The sequence below is a fragment of the Motacilla alba genome, chromosome 4 (assembly GCF_015832195.1).
Source record: "Motacilla alba alba isolate MOTALB_02 chromosome 4, Motacilla_alba_V1.0_pri, whole genome shotgun sequence".
NCBI lineage: Eukaryota > Metazoa > Chordata > Aves > Passeriformes > Motacillidae > Motacilla > Motacilla alba.
In genome coordinates this window covers 54,093,137-54,114,961 of record NC_052019.1, presented here as the reverse complement: position 1 = coordinate 54,114,961, position 21,825 = coordinate 54,093,137, and the positions used below count along the sequence as shown (strand labels likewise).

Sequence of the window (21,825 nt, the reverse complement as noted above, 5' to 3'; positions counted from 1 at the left end):
TATTCAGAGGGCACCACCAAATGATCTATCACAGTCTGTCTACACACTTCTTACCTACTCTGAGTAACACCTATGGCTTTTCTCGTGGCTTGAAGATATTAGAGAATAAATACTTCCTCCATTTTCTTTCCATTTTTTGTATTTTTTTGCAGTTGGCAGCAAACAACAGTGTCCCAGTTTCTCCTGTTAATTCAGTCAGCTTTCATGTCATTTCTTTCAGAGAGATCATTTTAGGATGTAGGAACTTACACATTTTAAATTAATGAGTTGTGGCGATATGAACATGCATGTTGGCAGCTGTGTTAATGGTTACTTTTTTCCCATTATTTCTTCTTCCAGTTGTGGTTCTGGGGTAAGCAGGTTCAGTGCAGAGGACTCACAGGATGTCCAAGGTTCCTGCAGTTGCTCTCCTTGTTCATGAATGCCTCTGTAGATACCTAAAAGAATCTCAGCAAAATATTCATGGATACAAAAATACACACTGTTCTTGGTTTCTGAGCACTTAACAGCTCAAAGACAAGTGGGCTAAAGAAAAGTGTCTGACTTCTGCAGACACTTTGGTCTTGAGTACCATCACTGTACAGCTAGGTGTGTGCTCTTGCAGAGCAAGAGCCGCATCTGTTTAAAACTGAACACCCCCTGGAGATGCTTTAAAAGCTTTGAGCTCTGTTTTCAGTCATGCTCAGGGTTTGATGGATGTAAATGCAGAGGAATTATCGAAGCTGAACCTGGGATGGCCTTTGGCAGGGACAGCAGCCTCAGTGACCATTCAGAGACCATGATCTGTCAATGTGCAAATCTCATCTTCTTCTTCATTGTCATTGCTTCAAATCTAAAACAAGGCACTGTCCCCCCAATCTGTCCCTTTGTGCAGAGTGCTGAGAGGTGTCAGTGCCTAATGTTGTCTGTGCTGACCATTGCTGAGTTGGCAGGAGCAACCTGCTGCATGAACCTGAGGGATGCAGCAGTCCTTGCCCTTGAGCATCATCCTTCACATTGCAAAGCCCTTAGTCCTGGGAAATTTATTCTGTGTGAAATTTATTCAAGAAGTCCATTGGTCCTGGAGGCCTCTGGTTTAGCCACAAACAGCAGCAGCAGTGCCAGTCTCTTCCCCCTCTGGAATATGATTAGATGTTCAGTTTCTATTTTTTTTTTAAGTCAAGGCTGCTACTTGAGAAGAGGGTTTTTGGAGGTACTGGTTATTTGGTGGAAATCAAGGGGTAAGAAGCAGGGTAGAATCCCTGACAGCACTTCCCTGCTAATCCAAAGGCAGCCTGTGGCCTGTTTTCCAGCATCTCATCCATCCACAGCTGCTGGAATGCTGCAGATCCTACTCTTCACTGGGCAGATTGGTGTCCAAGGGTGCTCGCTGTCCCAGCACCCTGGATGCTTGTATTAGTGCTCACACATCCAGGGAGAGACTGCAAAAGAAATAGCATAGTCAATTTATATCAGGACTTCAAACTTCCAGTTTACCTACTGCAGGAGGCTGTTCCTTTACCTCCCCATCTCCCCACCCCCATTAAAGATTTTCCTAATGAAGCTCTTTGGTTTCACCCCCCCACACACCCTTCTGCTTCTTCTGTTCCCTCTTGTAACTCCTACAGACACACTCACCATCCCCTGACCCCATGGATACCCCTTCCTGGGATCCATTGCCCAGATGGAGGGTGTATTTGGAGGGAGTAGCCCACATGCCATTGCACCAGTTCTGTCACAAGGGATTGCTGTTTGTTAGCCAAAAAAATCTCTGCAACCCTGTTAAGCAACTGTTGGTTTGGCTAAATGTCAGCAACTGGCCTCAAAATGACCCATCTTGATAATCACATAAGAGAAGTTCCAGATAGGTGACAGCAGAGAAATATTTTCTTTTTGTATGAGAAAGGCATCAGCCTTTTGGACTAGCAAGTTGCTTCTGGTGGTTTCCCCACCCCCCCCCCCCCCCACCTTCTCAATCAGCTGTACATTTTATGCTAGAAAAATTATGATTTTCTGCATCAAGGATCAAAACTTAGGGAGTTTAACTCTTATTTCTGCATATGTGCAAAATTAATCCCATTGTTGATATTCTCCTGGTTTATTTTGCCTCTCTGCTGCCTGGGACTGAGTTAGATGAGATTTGTTGCAGTGATTTCAGTGAGTGACATGACATTCTTCCTCTGGGAGATATTATGAACTGGCTTTGATTTTAAGATTGACAGCCATATAATTGGAAGTTCAGTCATTAGGTGGATCAGCTTTAAAGAGGAAAAGTAAGGGCAAGGCAATTTCTGAAATCAGAGCAGGCTTTGGGGAGTATTAGATCTGGCAGAGTATTGCTGCAGAGCAGGCTTAATATGGTGACTGTGAAGGAGGAAGGAAGAAAGCATAGCTGCTTTTATAGATTCCTGGAAGCATGGTCCAATTTTCACCACAGGCAGGGCTTTCTGCTCATCTTGGGTGAGGCCTCAAGTTTAGTGAGAAGTAATCATGAACAGGAACAATTTAGGATAATGCATGTTCATACAGTCGAGATACAGTGGTCCCATCCTGGAACAATGTTTCTGCTCCAGGCAGTGAAAAAGTTATTAAGAAATGAGCAAGTATTTATAAATGGATGTGGACTAGCTGTGTGTTTTGAACATGGCCTGCAGATTATAATCCAGCAGAGGTTTGTCATCTGAAATCATTGCCAAAGAAAGGAAGGGAAACAAAAGGGACAAAAAATACTTCCGCTCCCCTGTCTCTGCACAAAAGCACAGGGTGTTTCATGTGGCAGAAGATGGCCCAGAGCTTAACAACCTCGTTTGCTGAAACTCCATTTCACTGCAGTCAGTATTAATAGCTTCACAATGAATAGATTAGATGCTGCAAGTGACAACAAACCTATTTGAGAGAAATTTAATAGGGAAGTTTATTGAAGTTTATTAACTGAATCCTGGTGGCTATTATAAGAACAGAGCTTGATAAATCTAAATGTCAGAGCATTTTTTGGAAGGAACTTGGAAAAATACTGAAAATACCTGTTGTCCTCCAGCAAATATATGTGAATTTGCCTGTCATAATTGCATTTATTGTTAGAACAAATTTTGAACACATGGAAGACTAGGATTCATTAAATATTTGAAAGCTCTACCTGTAGAAAAGGACACAATGGAATGCTGGTAAGGAAAGTCTCAAAGAAAGAGCTTTGACTCCTACAAACCTACCTTTATTTCCCTGGGAGCAAAATGGCATAAGTTAATACGGAGTGAAGTATAAAACCAGCCAGAATTTACAAACTGAGATCACTGCAGAGAGGCCATTCCAGTGACATTCAAATCTGAGCTATTCACTGCACTTTGGGTAAGGCAGAGTGTGTTATGGGGTTGTTTTAGTGGACACTTAGAGGAAGACTGAGCTCTTACCACATCATTTGTGTCCTAGCTAAACCATGTTCCCTGATAGCTCAGAAACTGTTCTACCTTCTGGGAATGGTCCATGTTCTTTCTGGCTGTCACTCATCCCTGCAGAGCAGTCTGAAGTCAAGGACATGGCGTACAAGAAGCTGAGGGACCTGGTTCATGGTGAATGTGAACCACAAGATAAGTTGGGTGTTCCAGGAGTCACAGCAGCCAGGAGCACAGCACTGTGCCCTTACCTTGTGGAAAGGGAGCCACATTGCTGGCAAAATAAGGAGGAAACAGGATTGAGATTGATTGAAAACACAGCAGTACATGTAATTCCTCCTGAAACAAACAAACAAAAAAAAAAAACCAAGAAAATCTACATTTTGGAATTGCTGGGTCAGAGGCAATTAAACATTTTGTTATGACTCAGATGTGCTATTTCTAAACTATTTCTTGTTTCTACTTTAATAAAAAGTTGGAATAATACAAAAAGTCAAAGTCAGCTTTTATACCAGCCACTCTTCTGAAAAAAAAAAAAAAAAGTGAAAACATTTAATTTGAAAAATACTGATTTTGTATGGATATTTTTAAAGCATTGAATAGTTCATCCAATTAAATTATTAAATTTGTAAGCTGGTCCATTCTCCTTTCTCAGCAAAACTGCTCTTCTGTCACATCTTCTCAGCAATGGGGAAATCTCTCCAATCCCCTGCTAAAATGCACATCCAAAATTATTTTGGTATGCAATTGACAAGGCCAGGAGTCAAGGAAAATACATGGTGGTGGTATTGCCTGTGCAGACAGATGATCCCAGTTAAAGCAGTGCTGCTCAAACCCTTTCAGCCAGGCAGAGCCGTGGTGAGTAACAGTATTACTCAGAAAATCTGGAGGAGCAGTTGAATCCATTTCCCTTCCAGCTGGGTAGACCATGCAGATGATTCAAGGTAACCTGTGTGGCTTTGTCAACCAGCTGCCCACAAGAAATTTTTTGAATTTTATTCCTGAGTGATGCAGTCTAGAGTCTGGCAACATGTGCTTGTCATCATAATTTTCATCCTTTGCTTTCAGTGAGTGAATGAACCACACTTATGTTTAACAAGGTGCAGTTTTCCCATACAGTCATTGCACAAATCTCTTCCAAAAAATTATCTCTACATTCAATGTTGTCCTGCATCAAAGACATCAATTTCTAACTTAGAAAGGAAAGAAAAAGGTTCCATTTGGTTGCATGCTGTCATTAAAATAATACCTACTTTCATAGCCACAGAAAGCAGCTAAGTGTAGCTATCTGAATTCTTTGTGTCTGGTTACAGTGATGTTAAAAATTGTGGGATTTTCATCTTCTTTGTCCTGGTTGGTTTTCCTAACAATTTTTCTTAGTTTGCAAGTCAAAAGTGCAAAGATCTTCCAGATCCCTCCAGATCTCCCCCTGCACCCTGAGCACAGGCCATGGCTTCTCCTGGCCTTTTAAATCCAGCACAGCTGGATCTGTGGTGCTTGAATCATGAGGATCACCAATGCTGTGAGAGGAGCAGGAGCATCTGCGTGTTACCCAGCAAATACTTGCCTTCTGAAAGACTTGTGATCACAGCCTGCAAATCCTTCACTTGAGGAAGTCTAGCCTCAGGAAGCCTTGAGCTGAGCACTGACCTTTCCAGAAACCCAAATTTGAATGTAATTTTGGATATTAGACCTGACCTGGTAGCTGTATTTTGGTCTGAACTGTGGTTGAATACCAGTGGAAACAAGGAGACTTGGGACTGTAGTTGTACCAGTGTGGTTGCACGGAATATTTTTGTAGAAGTGTGAGTTCTGCTGTTAAATGTTTGCTGGTTGTGATGATATCATCATGCTGTAAAAGGTGAACCTGTTGGTTTGAACCCATCTTTTTTCCGTGGCCCCACACGTATACAGCATGATAGGGGTTTGGAGACAGAATGAATTTGCTTTCAGTAGGATGCCTTTGACTTGCAGAACTGGAGGTGATTCAGCACAACTGGATAGAAGGCAGTTCCCGACTAAATAAAGAGTGGTGGCTGTGTGCTTAGCTTAGGTGTGCAGCAGATGGCAAAGGAGGGATTTGTATAGGGGCTGCTATTGCTGGAATGTAGGAAAGCAAGGATGGCACAGAGCTGTGGGGTTTGCTGGGAGAGGTCTGTGTTGCAGCACAGATGCTGAGAGCCGAGGATCCATCAGTAAATGAACAAATAAAAGTAAGTGATGATAACTGCTGCCTGCTGAAGATATCAGGCACATCGCCAACACTGGGCCTGACAGCTGCCAGGAGTCCCACCCCAAGAGTGCTCTGACTGGGAGGAGATTCCAGGTGGTTGGCAGGCACTTGCAGCCCTGATCTTTCTGGTTTTTGGGCCCCTGGACATGCACTGACCTTTGTAATTGCAGCCTCAGTAATGCACACCCACACACAGGACTGCAGAATAACCCTCTTTTCTGTCCCTCATGGTGTTTGGGGAGAGCATGCTGCTATAATCCCATGCTTACTTTATTGGGGTTTTGTTGGCTTTCTATTACCAAGGCCATTTTCATGCAAATGAGGTCATAGTTCCATAGTCTACCTGCTCCTTCTGCTCCTGCCTCATCTGCAGACCTAATCCGCTCTTCCTAATAGTCCTGTTGGTTGCTATAGCAATGATAAAGTGGTATGAAAAAGCCAGGATGATACTTAAATGTATGTCTGGTATTACATTTTTCTTTCTTTCTCCTGGGAAAGAGAAACCAAATAATGAGGGTTGGTTTTTTGGTGTTTTTTGTTTTGTTTTGGTTTGGTTTTTTTTCTTTGTTTTCTTTTGTTTTGTTTTGGGGTTTTTTTGGTGTATTACTGTTTTATCAAAAGCTTCAACTGTGGGCTTTTTGGACCCTGGATGCAATCCTCTCTCAGCACCCTTTTAGGCTGGGAATTTTGCAACTCAAGAGCAGGTAGTAAGAGGCAAGAGCCTGAATTTATGAATACAGGGTACATGTAATTTTGTATTTAAGATGCTAAAGTTACATTTATTATGTCATGCACAGAGTAAGAAGTTTGCGAGTTCACCATGATTGGAACCTAAGCTGCAGAGTGCTTAGGGCCCAGTTTGGTCTCTGAAAGTACTGAAAGATATCAGAACATGTTAGCAGAGGGTTTGTTTTGGATTTGTACCAGGAGACTTACTCAGCGCCGCCACTGAAAGTGGCATTTTGAACAGTAAATTAAAAAATTGTAATGAAACCAAGGGAGAGAAAAGCAGAAGACTGAGTATTTTTGCTCAGTTGCTGCATACAGGAATGGGTGACTGTAGTACCAAGCCCTATCCTTTACACACCTGAGAGCAAAAATTACTTACTTATTCTGTATTTTCAACTATTTTTTTTTGCCAAGTCTGTAGTCAGAATCATGGATACGTACTAAAAACTGGCTGAAAGAGCCATATTTGTGTGACTTCGGCTCATTCCAGAGCCCACCATGCTGGCAAATGTAGGCAAGCAAAACCTACATTTAAGTGCTTACACAGGTTGATCCCTTCTTTCTTGTCACAGTCTGAGAGCATCCCTCATGCAAAACAGCTTCTCCTGCCCAGCCATACTGGGATCAGCTTGTTCCTGCCTGCTGGGGTTCACTAGACAAGATCAGGCCATGCATATATTGAGTGGATGCTCTTTCTAGCAGCTGGCATTTAAAGACGCCTCAAGCTAAAGTGCTCAAAAGCCCACCATGGGTATATTTTTCATATCAATTCTCATAGGGACCGAGTCGGAGATTGGGTTAAATATCAAATGGGAGGATTATATCACTTCTGAGTTTATGGCTGGCATTAACTCTGGACTTTCTCATTACTTGTATAAAAGTGAGCCCCTTTTTGAATCTTTTATGGCCTAGCTTTATTAAAGTGGGATGAAAGCAGAAACAATTTCAATGGCCTTAGTGCTCACTGGTATAAAACTAGCTCAAGAAGAGAAATTGTTCCTACAGTCCCTCATCCCAGATGAATGTGAGATTGAGAGAAAACACATTACCAGAAAGAAAGAATTGACTCATTTACCTATTAGTTACATTCAAGGTTTCTTAGTTAAGCGTTCATATAATGTTTTCTTACAGGAGACAGCTTTGTTTCCTTATTTTCAAACACAGCAGCTCATCTTGCTTTCCATCAGCATAGACAAAAATATCAGGTGAGAGAAAACAAGTCTTTTTTTTCCAGCTGCATGTGTCGAGGAGCCTCCCTGGCATGCAGCCCCCATACAACACTGCCTTCTACTTTGTCCTGTGCTCAAAAGCCCGATTAAGTGATCTGCTAATGCCATACGCCTGGGGCTTGGAAGTGCTGGGGGATGATGGGGAGAGGCAAGAAACTGTCTGCTCCCTTGTCTACCTGCAGAGACATGGGGAAATGTCATCCCAGGCCTGCATACAAGCACAGCAGGAGACAGCCTCCACCTAGCCTGAGGTTTGGCCAGTTTTTGCCTTTCTGTAAACAGTTAGTAGGTGTGAGCTTTCAGAGAACTCCCGGCTAAGGGGATTTGTGCTAGCCAGAGGCCCTCAGGGCTTATATATTCTCAGCAACTCCATCCAGAGAGATTGTACCCAGTGCCCTATATGCCCTGCAAAGACAGCCTTCACCTTGGCATGCGGCCACCTCCACACCTGAAAGAGGCAAATGGGGTCTCCATGCCTCAGACACTGGTAAAAGCATTCCTGAAAGGGTTACTGGTTTTGAGGATTGGCTTTTCAGTTACTTCTGTAGGTTGAGGCTATCGGATGTTGGTGACAGCCAGGTCATCTGAGCCCCCTGACAGTCCTGTCCTAACTAGCTCTAGTTGCCCCACCAATGACTTACTTTCCTGGCGGAAAGGTTTTGTCTTTACAGTTTAGTCCTGGAGGTTAAAAACCATGGACATCCTTCCTGCTCTAGAACTCAGTACAAATGGCCCTGAAGGGCAAGTTGGTTTTTTTTATTCTGTCATGTGTCTGGAGATTCGAAGAGGTTCAGAGCAAGGCCTTAAGGGTTTTTCATCCTGTAGGTCAGCTAAGAGGTAGGGGGAAACTTTGCTCCTGGATTGATGCCTCCAATAGGAGTTGAGGTAGGTCTTGGCAGCCACCTGCCAAGCCATGATGATCCCAAAAAGCACAGGTCCGGAGGCTGCATCTCCAAGGGATAAACGAAAGATCAAAGGACAACTGTTGGCCGAGTGCTTGGAAACAGCAGCAAAGAAGTGCAGGAGTGGTGAAACAAGGTGTTTGTGGGGCACACAGAAAGCCTTGAGACATGCACTTGTGGCCACTCTGGTTCCTGATAGAAATGCCTGGCAGAGCTGTTGTGCTCTCACCTTCCAGAATGGATTCAGGTGGTTGTGGATGTTCTTGATGGTGATATCAGAGAAGCAGCTGAAGTGAAACTTGCCCTCTTAGACATGAGAAACAGCTGCTGTCTGAGAAATGCTGAGAGCCTTTGGAGAGGCTGCATTCTCCATCCTTTCTCTTTAATTCTGCTTTTGTGATTTAGATGTGTTGCAAAGGTCTGGTGAAAGATATCCTAGCACATAGTGGGAGTTGAATGTGCTGTTGTCTGTTAGTCATTATATATATATATTATTTTTTTTTATTCATTTGGCACTTTCCGGAGAGTTTTTCCCCCCCTACATTGTGTAGGCTGCCATCTTCCTTTCTTTCTTTGTAGCAAGCATGTGGGCGCAGCCTTGCTTACACTCCGAGCAACTGGGGAACCACCATAAATGTAGCTTATCTGCTTTCTGATACATTTTCTTTTGCGTTGGTTTGGATTTGTGCATCGTCAGTAACATCTGTTCTGCTTTAGTGGCATACAGTTTTCCGAGTCTAATTAGCTGGCTGCTTGTAATCAGGACTATTTCAACTGTTGTCATTCTGAATGTTCTTTTTCCCTTTTTTTTAATACCACATTTGCCTGATTGACCTTTTTTGTTGTTTTTTTCTCTGTCTTTCTATCGGGCTGCTCCAGGAGCCATGGCTAATCATCTTATAACCAATGCTCTGCTTCGTCCTCATGGCACTAACAACCCTTATAATACATTGCTCGGGGAATCGGCGGTCTATAACAACCCTTCTGTCAGCATGTACAACGCACAAGGTGTGCTGGAGTTTCTCTCTAATTTTTCTAGTGAGAATTCCATTTTCTGTGGCTTATTTTGGCCCATTTCTTTCTTTTTTTTTTCTTCCTTTTACTTTTTCTCTCCCCACACACACACACTTTTTTTTTTGGAACTGGGCACAAAAAAAAGATCCTCTCCCCTCCCTTTCATTTCAATGCATCTTTCCATCTTCCAGATGCTATTTTTCCATGAGCAATCCAATTCACTTTGAAAGACTTTTGTCAGTTTTACTCAAAGCATTCACAGTATTTTGATTTTGATTTTTTTTTCCAGTCTCCTTGCTTTTGTATTGTTTTGGACTTGTGTTTGTGTGTGTGTGTGTGTGTGTGTTGTCAGACACATCCATTCCTCTCTTTGTTGTCAGAGCATTTCCTTGTTAAACCATTCATTTCAGAAACAGGAACACCACTGAAGGTAAGTGAAGCTAAACTGGCCTTTGCCACCAAAGCTGCTCTCATTTGAAATGGCCTACAGAAGTGTGGTCAGCAGTGCACTGGTTTGCACAGGGAGTACAATGCAAAATAAAACAAAACTGCCCTTGATCTTTAAGAAAAATGACAGTTGAAGCAAGAAGTGTAGGCCAGCTCCAAAGAGCAGAGCTGAGATAAGAAATGTTTTGCCGTTTGCATTTATGCATTTTATCTGTGTTGCTAGGGGGAAAAAATAATCAAAAGAAGGTGTATTGAATCTAGATAATATTTGATATCCTCCTTTTGGCAACAGTAAAGAGACAGGCAGAGTCAGTTGTACCTAATGGAGGTTTCTGCTATGGAAATCACTCTCTTGTCACCTACATGTTTGTCTCTGTTCCGGCTTCTGTGGGAAGGGACAATGTTTGTAAGCTGATGTCCTGGTGCTCCTGTGAGGGAGAGGCAGATGTTTTTAAATAGGGCCTGAGGAGATGGGGAGTGTGGAGCTCTGACAGCTCCTGTCTCTTGTTGGGTCCATCCTGCTCTGCCCTTTCCATGGGATTTCTTTTTTGGTCTTACTTGTAAGGTGGCTGAATCACTGCAGAGTAGCACTGCATTCCAGTGCAAGTGTGCCAGCACTCTGTCAGCTCTCCGCTCTCAATGAAGGCATCACTTCCCAGTAAAGGATATCCAAGAGAGGGAAAATAATGATGGTTATAATGCAAGCAGGAAAGCCCCCTTTGTATGCTATGGCAGCATGTTGTTTATGGCAGAAATAGATGCTGAACTGTATCAGTAGGATATTTGCATTCAAAGCACAAGGAAAGCACACGTGTTTGATCTTTTTGCTGTTTATTAATTTCCTAAACTATGCTAACTTTGTGCAATAAATTTGTTTCCAAGAATGCATTTTTAAGAAGAGGGTACTGTTAAACATGAAATGCTCTGAATTTTAAGAATTTCAGTGTACTGCAAATGTTGAAATGAGCTTTGATGTTCTGACTAGTTTCTTGCATGATAATCTTGAGGTATGAGAGTCTTTTAAATCAAATGGCAACAGGTAATGCTGGGTCAGCATTTGCCTTAAGAGAAGTCCTGATGTTCAGGTCTGGGTGTGTCAACCGAACCCAGGCAATTTGGGCAGAAATGTGTGTTATGTGTATTTTATTAATTTTGTGTTCTTTTAATACTAGAATCTGATACAGTTACCTGAGCTAACAGAATGTTATTCATTGTTATTCACAAAAATGGCATATTTTTTTTGCAAGTACTATTTTGTTCAACACAGTTAAATAAATGACAGAGAAACCTGTCTAGGCTTCATCCATGGGAGGTGAAGAAAGAGAATGGGACCAGCCTGCTCCCATCTAAGCTCCTGGAGCTTTGCCATTGATTTCAGAGGGAGCAGAACCCAACCCATTCTTTTCAGGAGGCTGCGAGTTAATTAATGACCACAGAACTGCTATAGCTATTAATTTTCAGACTGGTTAGGTCCCCAGACAATTACAAACTGTGAATATTAGGAGATCCCATGGCAGAAATGAAGGGTAGCAAAACCAACCAGGCCTAGTGGTCTTGGTGGCCCTTTGGGGATGCTGCACCAGCAGGAATGCTAAAGCCAGGAGAGTGCATTGTAAAAGTAGATGCTGTCATCATCTCTGGGTGTGCCTTGGCTGTGGTTGGCGTGCAGTGAGGCACTGTTAGCTAACACCATCCAACTAACTCATTCCACATCACTAAGGCCGTGATTTTTTTCTGCATGTTCATTTACCACTTCTGATGCTGGCCATGGATGGGGCAGGACACCCTAAGGAACAAGGGACTGATCTGGCCCACCTGTTTCTTTTCCCCTTCCCAGTTAGGTCTTTTAAAATACCATCTCTGCTTCAGCCAAAGCTGCCACATCTGTGGCAGGCAATCACCAGGGGCAGGAAGTCCTAAAAATTACCCTTGAAAAGAGGTGGGGAATCAGACCTTTAAAAGCTAAAATCCCATGTTCCAGTGGCATAAGCAATTCCTTGATGGGATGCAGAGTGTAGAGATAGGAGGAAGTGGCTGGTGAGGGGCCGAGTGCTCACTGTGATTGGAAGCTGAGGCACATACACTGGCTCAGTCTCTCCAAAGCAGGAAAACATCCCAACAACTTTTGTCAGAATTAATTTTGAGAGGTGTTCACAAGCATTAATGACCATTAGCAAGCTCTACTTAAAATCCAACAGATGACTGAAGAGTGGGAAGCTGAGCGTTATCACTGCCTCTCCATCTTATTCTCTGGCTTTTCTTGTTTTAAGCCTTTCTTAATAGTTTCATTTAGCAATGCCATTATTCAAACTACTATTCCTCTGTTTTTTGTTTCTTTTTTTGCCAAGTCCATGTAGTTTGCCATATGTTTGGTTAAAGTAAAAATCAGACTTACGAAAGTTTGTAAAATGCCAGCAGCCCCATGATGAGCAAAGTCATACTCTTACAAAGCACTGTTGCAAAAGATGGACGGCAAAACATTTTTAGCAAGGAAACAGAATTCAGTTTCAGCTACCAGGGGTTATTATACCTAACAGTAAATAAAGCCATTCATTTTAAGACTTTGGAAGTGACAATGACAGTGCCTGTCTTTTCAAGCATGACTGTTACCAGCTTTAGACTTTTCTTAAATTTCCTGGCATTATTTCTTCATTTGTGTTGCACGCTGAACATTTTATAATGGCATTGGAAAACAGTTTAAATGTGATAATTTTTTAAAATAAAAATGTAGACTATTGAATATTGCGCGTAAAATATTTTTTTTTCTGTCTAAAAATGTCAATATTTTTAACCTGAAATAAACCTTGTAACAAATTCATGTATTCTGGGCAGTGGAAATTATTTCCGTTAACTCTCTTTTCTGCATATCATCAATTTGCTTTTTACTCATGTTTCTCCTACTGTCACTGTAAGCTTACTTGTTGTTTTTTCTTTCCTTTTCTTCATGCTGTCGTTTAGAGCCCTACAGAGAGACAAGTATGGGAGTAAAGCTAAACATTGCATATCAAATGTAATTTTTTTTAGTTCACTTTTATTGCATCACATATAGATGATGTAGTTAATAAAGGAAATTAATCTCACAGTTTTGAAATCAAAAGACTATGAATAGACATGTATATATATGTGTATGCGTGTGTATGTATGTATGTATATATATATGTATGTGTACATATATATATATAGATGGGATTAGATGATGCTTCCTTTGTTTATTTCTCATTTTTGTGGTATCGTTTACCCAGCATAGTTTCTCATTTAGTTGTGTATGCTTTTTTTTTTTTTTTCCCAACTTCATGTTTTTATTTGCGAGGTCATGGCATTTTTATACAGTGTGTTTCATTGCAGCCCCCACTCTGTTCTCACCTGCGATGCCTCCCATTTTATTTCTGCACCAAACCCCAGATCTATGCATTGGCAGCAGGAGCGCAGTGCTCGGTGCCTCAATGCATACGTTACTCAACGTAACCATCAAACAGATGCTGTTGTACCTGTCACCCATTACATACAGCCCTCCCCCAAAAATGCTCACTTTTCATTTCTCCCCAAGCATCGTGACTCGGTTGGAGAGCTTTCACCGTGAAAATCAACGGCTTTGCTCTATCTCTGTGATGGCTAGTTGGTTTTTTGGCATAGCTCCCTCATTTGCTGGGGAACCCAGGATACAGCAGCACCCTCTAAGCTTCAGAAACCCAAAAGGTGACCGACATATTTGGGGCATTTCATTTAAAAGCAAGACGAAGCCTTCAGTAATGCTTTCCAGCCCTTGACATACAGCAACTACTCCATCGCAGATATAGACTGAATCCTGTATTTTCAGAAGGTACACATGCCATGTACTAAGCATGGTATGAGCAGCTGTTCATCTGAAATTGTCAGTTTAATGGCTTCTCTGATCCACTGGGCCTTGCTGGGAGTTGCTTGCCAGGTTTTGGCAATGCCTAAAGCCCTTAGCTGAGAGGTTGATAAGTTATTTCATGCATCCCCATGCCTGCTCTCCTTCCAAGGAGACCAGCGATCCCAAAAAAGAAAGCATGGTGGCTTAACTGCCGGGCCTGATTTTCTTCTCCCTTGCCCACCCATGCTGGCATTGCTCTCAAAGCACTTCCCTGCTATCTCCCATAGTGCTTTGGGAAAGAGCTGAGCTCCAGCCTCACGTTGTCAGCCTTGAGACCCCTATGGAGATGCAATAGGCAGTTAGAGCGGGGACATCCCAAGACCCTGCTACTCCTCTCAGGTTCCCATGAGCCCACCATACCATGGCAGTGATGGTACTTGCTGTACCCTCCGCTGAACCCACTGCTTTAACTTTGCAGATAGGAGCTATTTTTAAAGGCTTCACAAGACCCCAGAACAGCTGCCTCCAACATCAGTTGTATTAGAAAATCCCCACCTGGCCAGTAAATAATTTTGGTCGTGCCCTTAAGCCAGAAGAGGTAGGGCATTTAGCCTTGTTCCAGAAAATCCTGGATTAGGAAGCACTTTGTGCCTCCCTCTTGCTACTCCCTGAATCCTGCCATTTAGTCCTTATGTCTTTATCCTGACAGCCTGCCCAGCAAAAGGGGAGAGCACGTTCTTTTTCCTCTGGAAAGGATACACTCCCAAACAAAGTTTTGGTAGTGATTAGCCTGGGCTGCAAATACTTTTCCCTCAGCTAGGAGGAATTGCCCCCTTCCTCCAAAGTTCCTAGGGCCACAGCAGTTGGGACCAGCCCAGGGTCATGAGTTTTTCAGCTCCCTTAGGACATAGAGTGCAAGAGCTGTAGGAGAATGCTGGCCAGGAGAGGTTATCCTTCCAGCTGGATGTTGCCACATCAAGTCAGACACTTGAGAGTGCTTTCCATTTTTTTTTTATTGGGAAGCCCTTGACCACCAGCTGGTTAGATGGAGCTGGGCCCTCCCATTTTGGCCACAACGCTCTCCTTGCTGCCCAGCCCCAGCAGCTGTGGCAGCCTAGGAAGGGGGTTTGAGTGTGCACATCCCGCATGAGTGTCCTGTTTGTACAAGTCACCCTCTCTTGTGTAATGTTTTTCAGAGGGGCTTCTGAACAATGCCAGGGATACAAGTGTCACGGATACTCTACCACTGAATGGTAATCACGGCAACAGCTACAGCATCGCCAGCGGCGAGTACCTCAGCAACTGCGTGCAAATCCTTGACCGTGGGTACAACCACACGGAGAACGCCCTCGAGAAAAAGATTCTGAAGGAACTCACCTCCAACTACATCCCTTCCTACCTGAACAACCATGAGCGCTCCAGCGAGCAGAGCCGCAACTTGATGAACAAACTCGTCAACAGCGTGGGCGGCGGGAGCGAGGACGATGCCATCGTGCTGGATGACGCCACCTCCTTCACCCATGAGGAGAGCCTGGGCCTGGAGCTCATCCACGAGGAGTCAGACGCCCCACTGCTGCCTCCCCGGGTGTACTCGGCAGACAACCACCAGCCCCACCTCTACAGTCGGCGTCGCATCCCGCAAGACAACAGCGAGAGCTTTTTCCCTTTGCTGACCAACGAGCACACGGACGACCTGCAGTCGCCCAACAGGGATTCTCTCTACACCAGTATGCCCGCACTGGCTGGCATGCCCATGACGGAAAGCGTCACCGCCAGCACCCAGACCGATCCTCCACCAGCTAAAAGCGGCGGTGGCGATGCCGACGATGTTTACTACAAAAGCATGCCCAATCTTGGCTCCAGGAACCACGTCCATCAGCTACACACTTACTACCAGCTAGGTCGAGGAAGCAGCGATGGTTTTATAGTCCCGCCAAACAAAGAGGGAACCTCTCCGGACGGCAATGCAAAAGGACCCGCTCACTTGGTCACTAGTCTATAGAAGATTCAGCAAAAATTAAGCAAAGAGACAACTAAAAGCCTCTCCGTAACACTCGGTTTACTGTTCTGAGTTAATCCAAACAGTGGTAATATTGTGTGTACTCCTAAATCTTCATGCTGTTCTAAAGGAAATTCTCAGACTTTTTTTATTGGAATTTTTAGGCCGGCCCGGAGAGGACAGTAACTGCCCCCCTTATCTTCCCATCCTTCTTCCCTCCAGACAGACTTCATTATGTTAATGAAAGAGATAGATAACGGCACACTTCGTGGCCTTCTCAAGTTATGCCGTGTTTGTTTAAACAATCCTTGATGCTGTGTTGCTCTTAATACCAAGGACCTGATTTAAGAGGGAAAAAAAATAATAAAAGGCCAAAAATGTGCATTTGAAACTAGTAGCGATGACGCATCTAGGTGGGAACGCTGCGTAAAACAAGCTAGCAAAACTCTTTCTTACCGATCCAGATCACACCATGGGTTATGGTCACTCACAACTTGGTTTCACTGCAGCGCCCTTTGCTGCGGGAGCAATCAAAACGTAAACAAATTTAATGAGATGGAAGGGAATCCTAGAATCCTGTGCTAAAGGCATATTTTACATTTTGCTGTATTAACGGATGATAAAAACTAATGGCAGAAAAAGAGAAGTGAACAATTTCTATGTAATGTACAGATACTAGCATTGCACATATAGTCTGCTTTCTGTTCCTCCAGAACTTGCGTCCCTGTTAATGTAGTGGAAAAAAAAATAAGAACTTTTTTCTGTTGTGCTGGTCTTGTAAGTTTGTCTACCAGTAGGAGCAAGGTTTTTCATAACTCTTTCCTTTTTATTATTTTTTTGTTTTGTTTTGTTTTGCCTTGTCCACTGCTCCTTCCCTCTGTCCCCTTCCCATCCCAGTAAAAAAACTCACTGGGCAAAAAAAAACCAACAACCCAAACATCACTTTCTAAGGACCATTTTTAGTATCACCATCACCATTTCTTTTCAGCCAAGGCAGTCTTTTAATTTCCTTGCTGTATAACCTTTTTCAGCCGGCATGTTGCCAGCAGACCTTTTGGCAGACTAGAGCAGGGCAAACTTCCTCATTGTCAGTGCACAACCGATCGTGACGATAATCCTGTGAAGCATCTCTGGCCAACAGCCCCTCAGCCAGGCCCTCGGGTCGTATCCAGGGACTGAGAAGAGGTTTTGTAGTTGTAGTGGGGGTTCTACAGGAGACGGCCATTTCCCTGGAGGAGCAAAGGGCCTTCTTGGCTCAGTCTGGTCCCCGGTTTAGGCACTTGTACTGCAGTGGTTAAGAAGAAAATAGATTGACGCATAGTGAGCTAAAAAGTACGTTGCGGTGATTTTTAATTAAAAAAAAAAAAGTCCTCTGTTCATTATTTTTCCTAACAGGAAATTTATTTATTTGACCAGATTTTTAAGTAACATAGGCTTTCTGGAGGTAAATTAGCAGCACGGAGTATGAATTCTTCTTTTTCTCTTTTTTTTTTTTTAATTTATGATCCATTTTGTACGGTCTCAGCAGTTGAATGACCTCATTACTAATATTTGTTGTAAAAGTGAAGCTTGTTTGCCAACCAATAAACAACTGATCACGATTTAGAAGATACTGTATGTATGTACTGTACAATTAATCTCTCTTTTTTTGTCGTTGTTGTTCCTCTCTCCATTAATGTCTTCAGTATGAGTCTCCACTCCTTTACAGCATGGGTGAGCAATGCCGAAGAAAGGAGGCCTAAGCTGAGAAATTTAAGCACAAAGGTTATACAGCTGTGGCTGACTAGAAAAATCAGGCTGGTGGTACTTGTTTAGGGGCAAAAACAACACTGGTTGACATTTGTTGCAGGTGATTCTAGGTCTGTTTTGTGCCTACTGTATAAAGTAGCCGACAACACACAGATGATCTGAGTATAGTGTTTCACGTGTCATATCTTTTAATCATTGTAATTTTTTTTCTTTTATTAATTCTCTTATTTTCTTTTTTTTTTAATTTGGCTTTCCTGAGATTAAAAACTGCTGGTAGCATGTCAAAGAGTAAAACAAGTCCCTGTTAGGCCTTCTCGGTTGTTGTTTGCTGTCTCTTTATTTTCTTGGTCCGGGCATATGCCAAGCGTCCTCACCATCCTTGGCCACATCGTCCTTCCCACCCCACCTCTGCCAAAGCCACTTTGCTGCTCTCCTCCAGCCTCCCCCTTCAAATCCCTTGAGTGCAATCAGGAATACAGAAAGCCACAAAATAGACTGGCAAGGTTGACAGGGGAAATAACCACCTCTGGATATGATTGGTAATGAATTTTCAGTGATTTTTCGCAAAGTCCTCCCATGGCCATGGCTTAGGGGCTTGCTGCTGCCTCCATCTAAACTGTGCCTATCCAAGTCCTATCATGGTGGGTAAAAGCCAAAAGGCTTGGAGCAGGTGGGTGAGGCACCTGTTGAATAAGATATTCCCAGTGCTGGAGGATAAATGCAGCAGCAGCAGATCAGTGGAGCAGTTCTGACCCATCCTGGGACTGTCCTTGCACTGGGGCAGTGCTGCTCGGTGCTTCTCAGCAGAGACTGGTTGGGCAAGAGAACCAGGGGTTGTGATATTTGGTGATATTTGTGGCCTTCTGGTTCAAGTCACCCGAGTCCTTCCTGCAGCCACTCTAGCCAAAACATCTTGGGGAAGAAACTCCATGTGGGACCATGCACTGATCACAGCAGTGCCTCTTGCCGGGTCTAGGTTTTGGCAAGGGAGCATTTCGTATTGGAATGTTGGAGAGTCACCTGACTTCATTGCAGAGTAGCCACTTGCCAGCCAGGTTATGCTCTTGCTCTTGATGCTGCCTCCCTGTTTAATTTTATTATCCATACAAGCAGCGATGGAAGTGGATAGTGCATGGTGGATCCACTCTTGCAGGTACAGCAGGTTATTCACACCCACGTGGTCACAGCAATTCATGTAGCAGCCCAAGAGAAGCTGCTGTGGCCTTAAATAACTGAGGTACCTCTTATTTTGGGGAAAGTAAAAACTCTTTTACTGTATTAGACTCAAAAAATAGTTTTGCAGGGGTATGGTGGAATTGAGTACATGCAGAGGGTGAGATACACCCTAGCAAATACCATCGTGATAAAGTGGGAGGCAGGTGATGAACACGGCATTTACCAGTGTTTCTGAAACTGCAAGAACAAACCAGTGGTGGATTTGCTTTGGGATGGTTTTGTCTTACTGAAAAATCTTTGCCTTCTTTTACTACAAATGGTCATTCTTCCCCAGCCCGTTTATGTATTTCAGGTTTATCAGTGTGCAGGCTGTTTTTCTCCTCCTCTCCATCCCTTCTCTTTGCCAGCCTACCATGCCTATTAGCACTTTGATTGCAAAAAAATGCTGTTTATTTTCAAGCTGATTATTTCTTTTCCCAGGCTGCTCTGACATCACAGGATTCACTGTTGGTGCTTCTTACGGCTTAGGAAACAGCTGAATCACAAAATAGAAGGAAAATATATATTATTAATTTTATTAAGCCAAAAACGGTTTAAGACTGTAATATAGTGGGGATGTTTTATGAAGGGGAGCAGGACGCAGATTATTGTTGGCATTTTCTTCCTTTGAGAACAGATTTTGTTGTGTCAGATAGTTGATTATGGGCATGGTGAGGGTTGATGCTTGTAAGTAGCTCACTATATACAATTCGTACGTGACTGGCAACAGTGTCTTCTGTGCAGACTGCAGAACGTGAAAATCAACTCACTGTTAAGTCCTCAGTGCCTACAATGTTCCTGGGGTATGAGGGAGAGCTGCACAACTTCTAAGGCATTTCTTAATGCTGAGCCAAGGCAAGAATGTGAGAAAAAAGCTTGATGAAAATGCAGTAGTGATTATGATGTTCAATCCATACTCATGCTTGGGGCACATAACTGTGTAGGCTGTGTTGAAGGGGATAATCAGCCCTGTGCTCAAGGGATCTTTTCTAGGGCTCCATTTAACAAAACAAAAGAAAGAAAACCAAACCAGATTTAGCTTATAGGGAGAAGATTAAAGCTTCATTATTCAAGCGCAACAAGCATCCCACTTTAAGCTGAAAACAGATAAAATAAAGGCAAATATGTAGTGCTTGATCTGATGAGAGCATCAGCTGATACACAGACCATTTTCTGAAACACAGGGCCACCTTTGGGAAGCTTGAGCTGCCAGGCATGTTTGGAGTGAGGACTGTTAATGTTAATCCATTGATTGAGTTGCCCCTTCAGAAAACCTTTCTTGCAGGTGGGAAGAGTGGGATGAAGAAGTGCAAGGCTCCATGCTTGGCATTTTCCTGAAAATCATCTTAGAATTGTTTACAAGTTATAAATCCCTTTTTTCACTCACTGCTCATTTGTGCAGGACTGGGTTATTTTTCCTGTGCAATCCCATTGCAGACCACCCCACAGAGAGCTGACACATCAGCTTACTGCTTAAGGACACCTTGACTACAGCAGACAATTCCCACCCATTTTCTGCAAGAGCCAGAAGAAACTATAAGATCTCCCTGAAACGTGAAGGAGAAATACAGACAAAAGACACGCCAAGAAGGCCATGTAGGCTGGAGGGAGTGGGGGGTATTCATCACAGCTTTGGAGGAACTGTGCAGGCAATAGTGCTTACCATGGTCCTGTTCCTTTCTGCCTGGTGATTGCTTTTATCTTCTTGACATCTGTAGTTGTTTACCAATCTTTTTCCTTCCTCCCTTGCCCCAGGTAATGAGCAGTGGGATACCTCAGAGGGCCAGGGGAAACAGTGGTGATGGGGGGAGGCACTGAGCTCCTGGGGGTCCTTTTGTGTCTGTGTGTCCCTGTTGCCTGCATCCCCCTTCCCTGACCAGCTGCCCTCTCTGCCACACCCCCGCATGCCCTTGATCTCACTAGGTTATGAAGAATGTAATAGCCTGCAGAATTGCCTAGTCAACAGGGATAGAAAGATAGCTCATCTTATTAAAAACCTGTCTCAGGAAAGCCTAAGAGCACAAGCTTGGTCATCTGTCACACCCTGATCTCCTTACCTTTAGAAAGAAAAGTACTTTATTTTTAGCTATCTGCTGCATTCAGCTACACTCTATGCAAATTTTATTTAATGAATATTTTAGGGTTTAAATAGGCTGGGCTCATGAACATTATATAAATGTCATGTTGTCGCAGGCTCTCTGGTAACAGCATGGAGGACATCCTGCAGTGTAAAGCTGAAGCCCGATAAAATCTGTGATTAGTGCTCCCAGGGAAGGCAGCCATGGGTTGTTCAGTGACTGTCCTGGGTGGGGGGATTAGCAGTGCAGTCAGGGGAGGGCACTGCAGTACCCCTGGGAGGCAGCAGCACTGCTCTTTCCAGACTGAGGGACATTTTGTTCAGCACAGGTAGCTGGCTTAGGGCCACTTTTGCTCTTCCAAAGACTTTGGGATGCATGGATCCTACACCAGATCATTTATCATCCCAGTTCAGAAGAGGCAACTTGTTTAAAGCTCAAATATTGAGATTTGCCAGGATAGCTTGGAAATCTTCCTTTTTTCACATCAAAATAGCTTTTTTCAGGTGCTTAGTGTTTATTATCTTCAGTATGCCAGACAGATGGTGATAGTCTTCTTCAGGAAAATGCCAAGAACAAAAAAAAAATAATCCTAACTATTTTCTGTCTGTTCATTTCTTTACCCTCCACATATTTTCCTATATTTCTACTCCTTAAATACACTGTACACGTTTTAAAACTCAAACTAAAGCCTCAAGAAATAAATAAAAAATATTGGTATGCAAAGCAATTATTATGTGTTGGAAGCAAATGCTTGGTATTTTAGCAGTGCTGCTTAAAACCCCAAACAGCAACTTTGAAGACACAAACATAGCTGCTGCACAACCTCCTCAGCTGGTGTGATGGCAATATTTGTACAGATGACCAAATATCTCAGACTGCCACTTAACAATGGACTGCATCTCGTGTTACAGCTTTGGAAAGGTTGTTTCCAGCAGAGGGGTGCTTGGTGGGTAAATTACAGCAATAATAAAACTGTTTTCAGCCTATCTTCTCCCACTTCTCCTGGAAGCATCTCAGGGAGGGTTAA

At 43.2% G+C, this 21,825-nt stretch overlaps 1 protein-coding gene across 27 annotated transcripts in view; it reads left to right on the top strand.

Annotated features, from left to right (window-relative positions):
- The window catches only part of ADGRL3 (adhesion G protein-coupled receptor L3), a 492,252-nt gene that overhangs the window by 465,134 nt on the left and 5,293 nt on the right, over positions 1–21,825 (top strand). For 10 of the 27 annotated variants that reach the window (XM_038134633.1, XM_038134631.1, XM_038134637.1 and 7 more), the window contains 3 exons: positions 9,341–9,469; positions 12,881–12,898; positions 14,954–17,819. The exons of 1 other annotated variant lie outside the window; for it this stretch is intronic. In XM_038134633.1, the coding sequence (XP_037990561.1) occupies positions 9,341–9,469; positions 12,881–12,898; positions 14,954–15,759 (953 nt within the window). In that variant the 3' untranslated portion in view covers positions 15,760–17,819. Of the gene's footprint in view, positions 1–7,461; positions 9,040–9,340; positions 9,470–12,880; positions 12,933–14,953; positions 17,820–21,825 lie in introns of those variants that run through there. 16 more of the 27 variants (XM_038134645.1, XM_038134643.1, XM_038134644.1 and 13 more) reach the window with 7 other exon arrangements.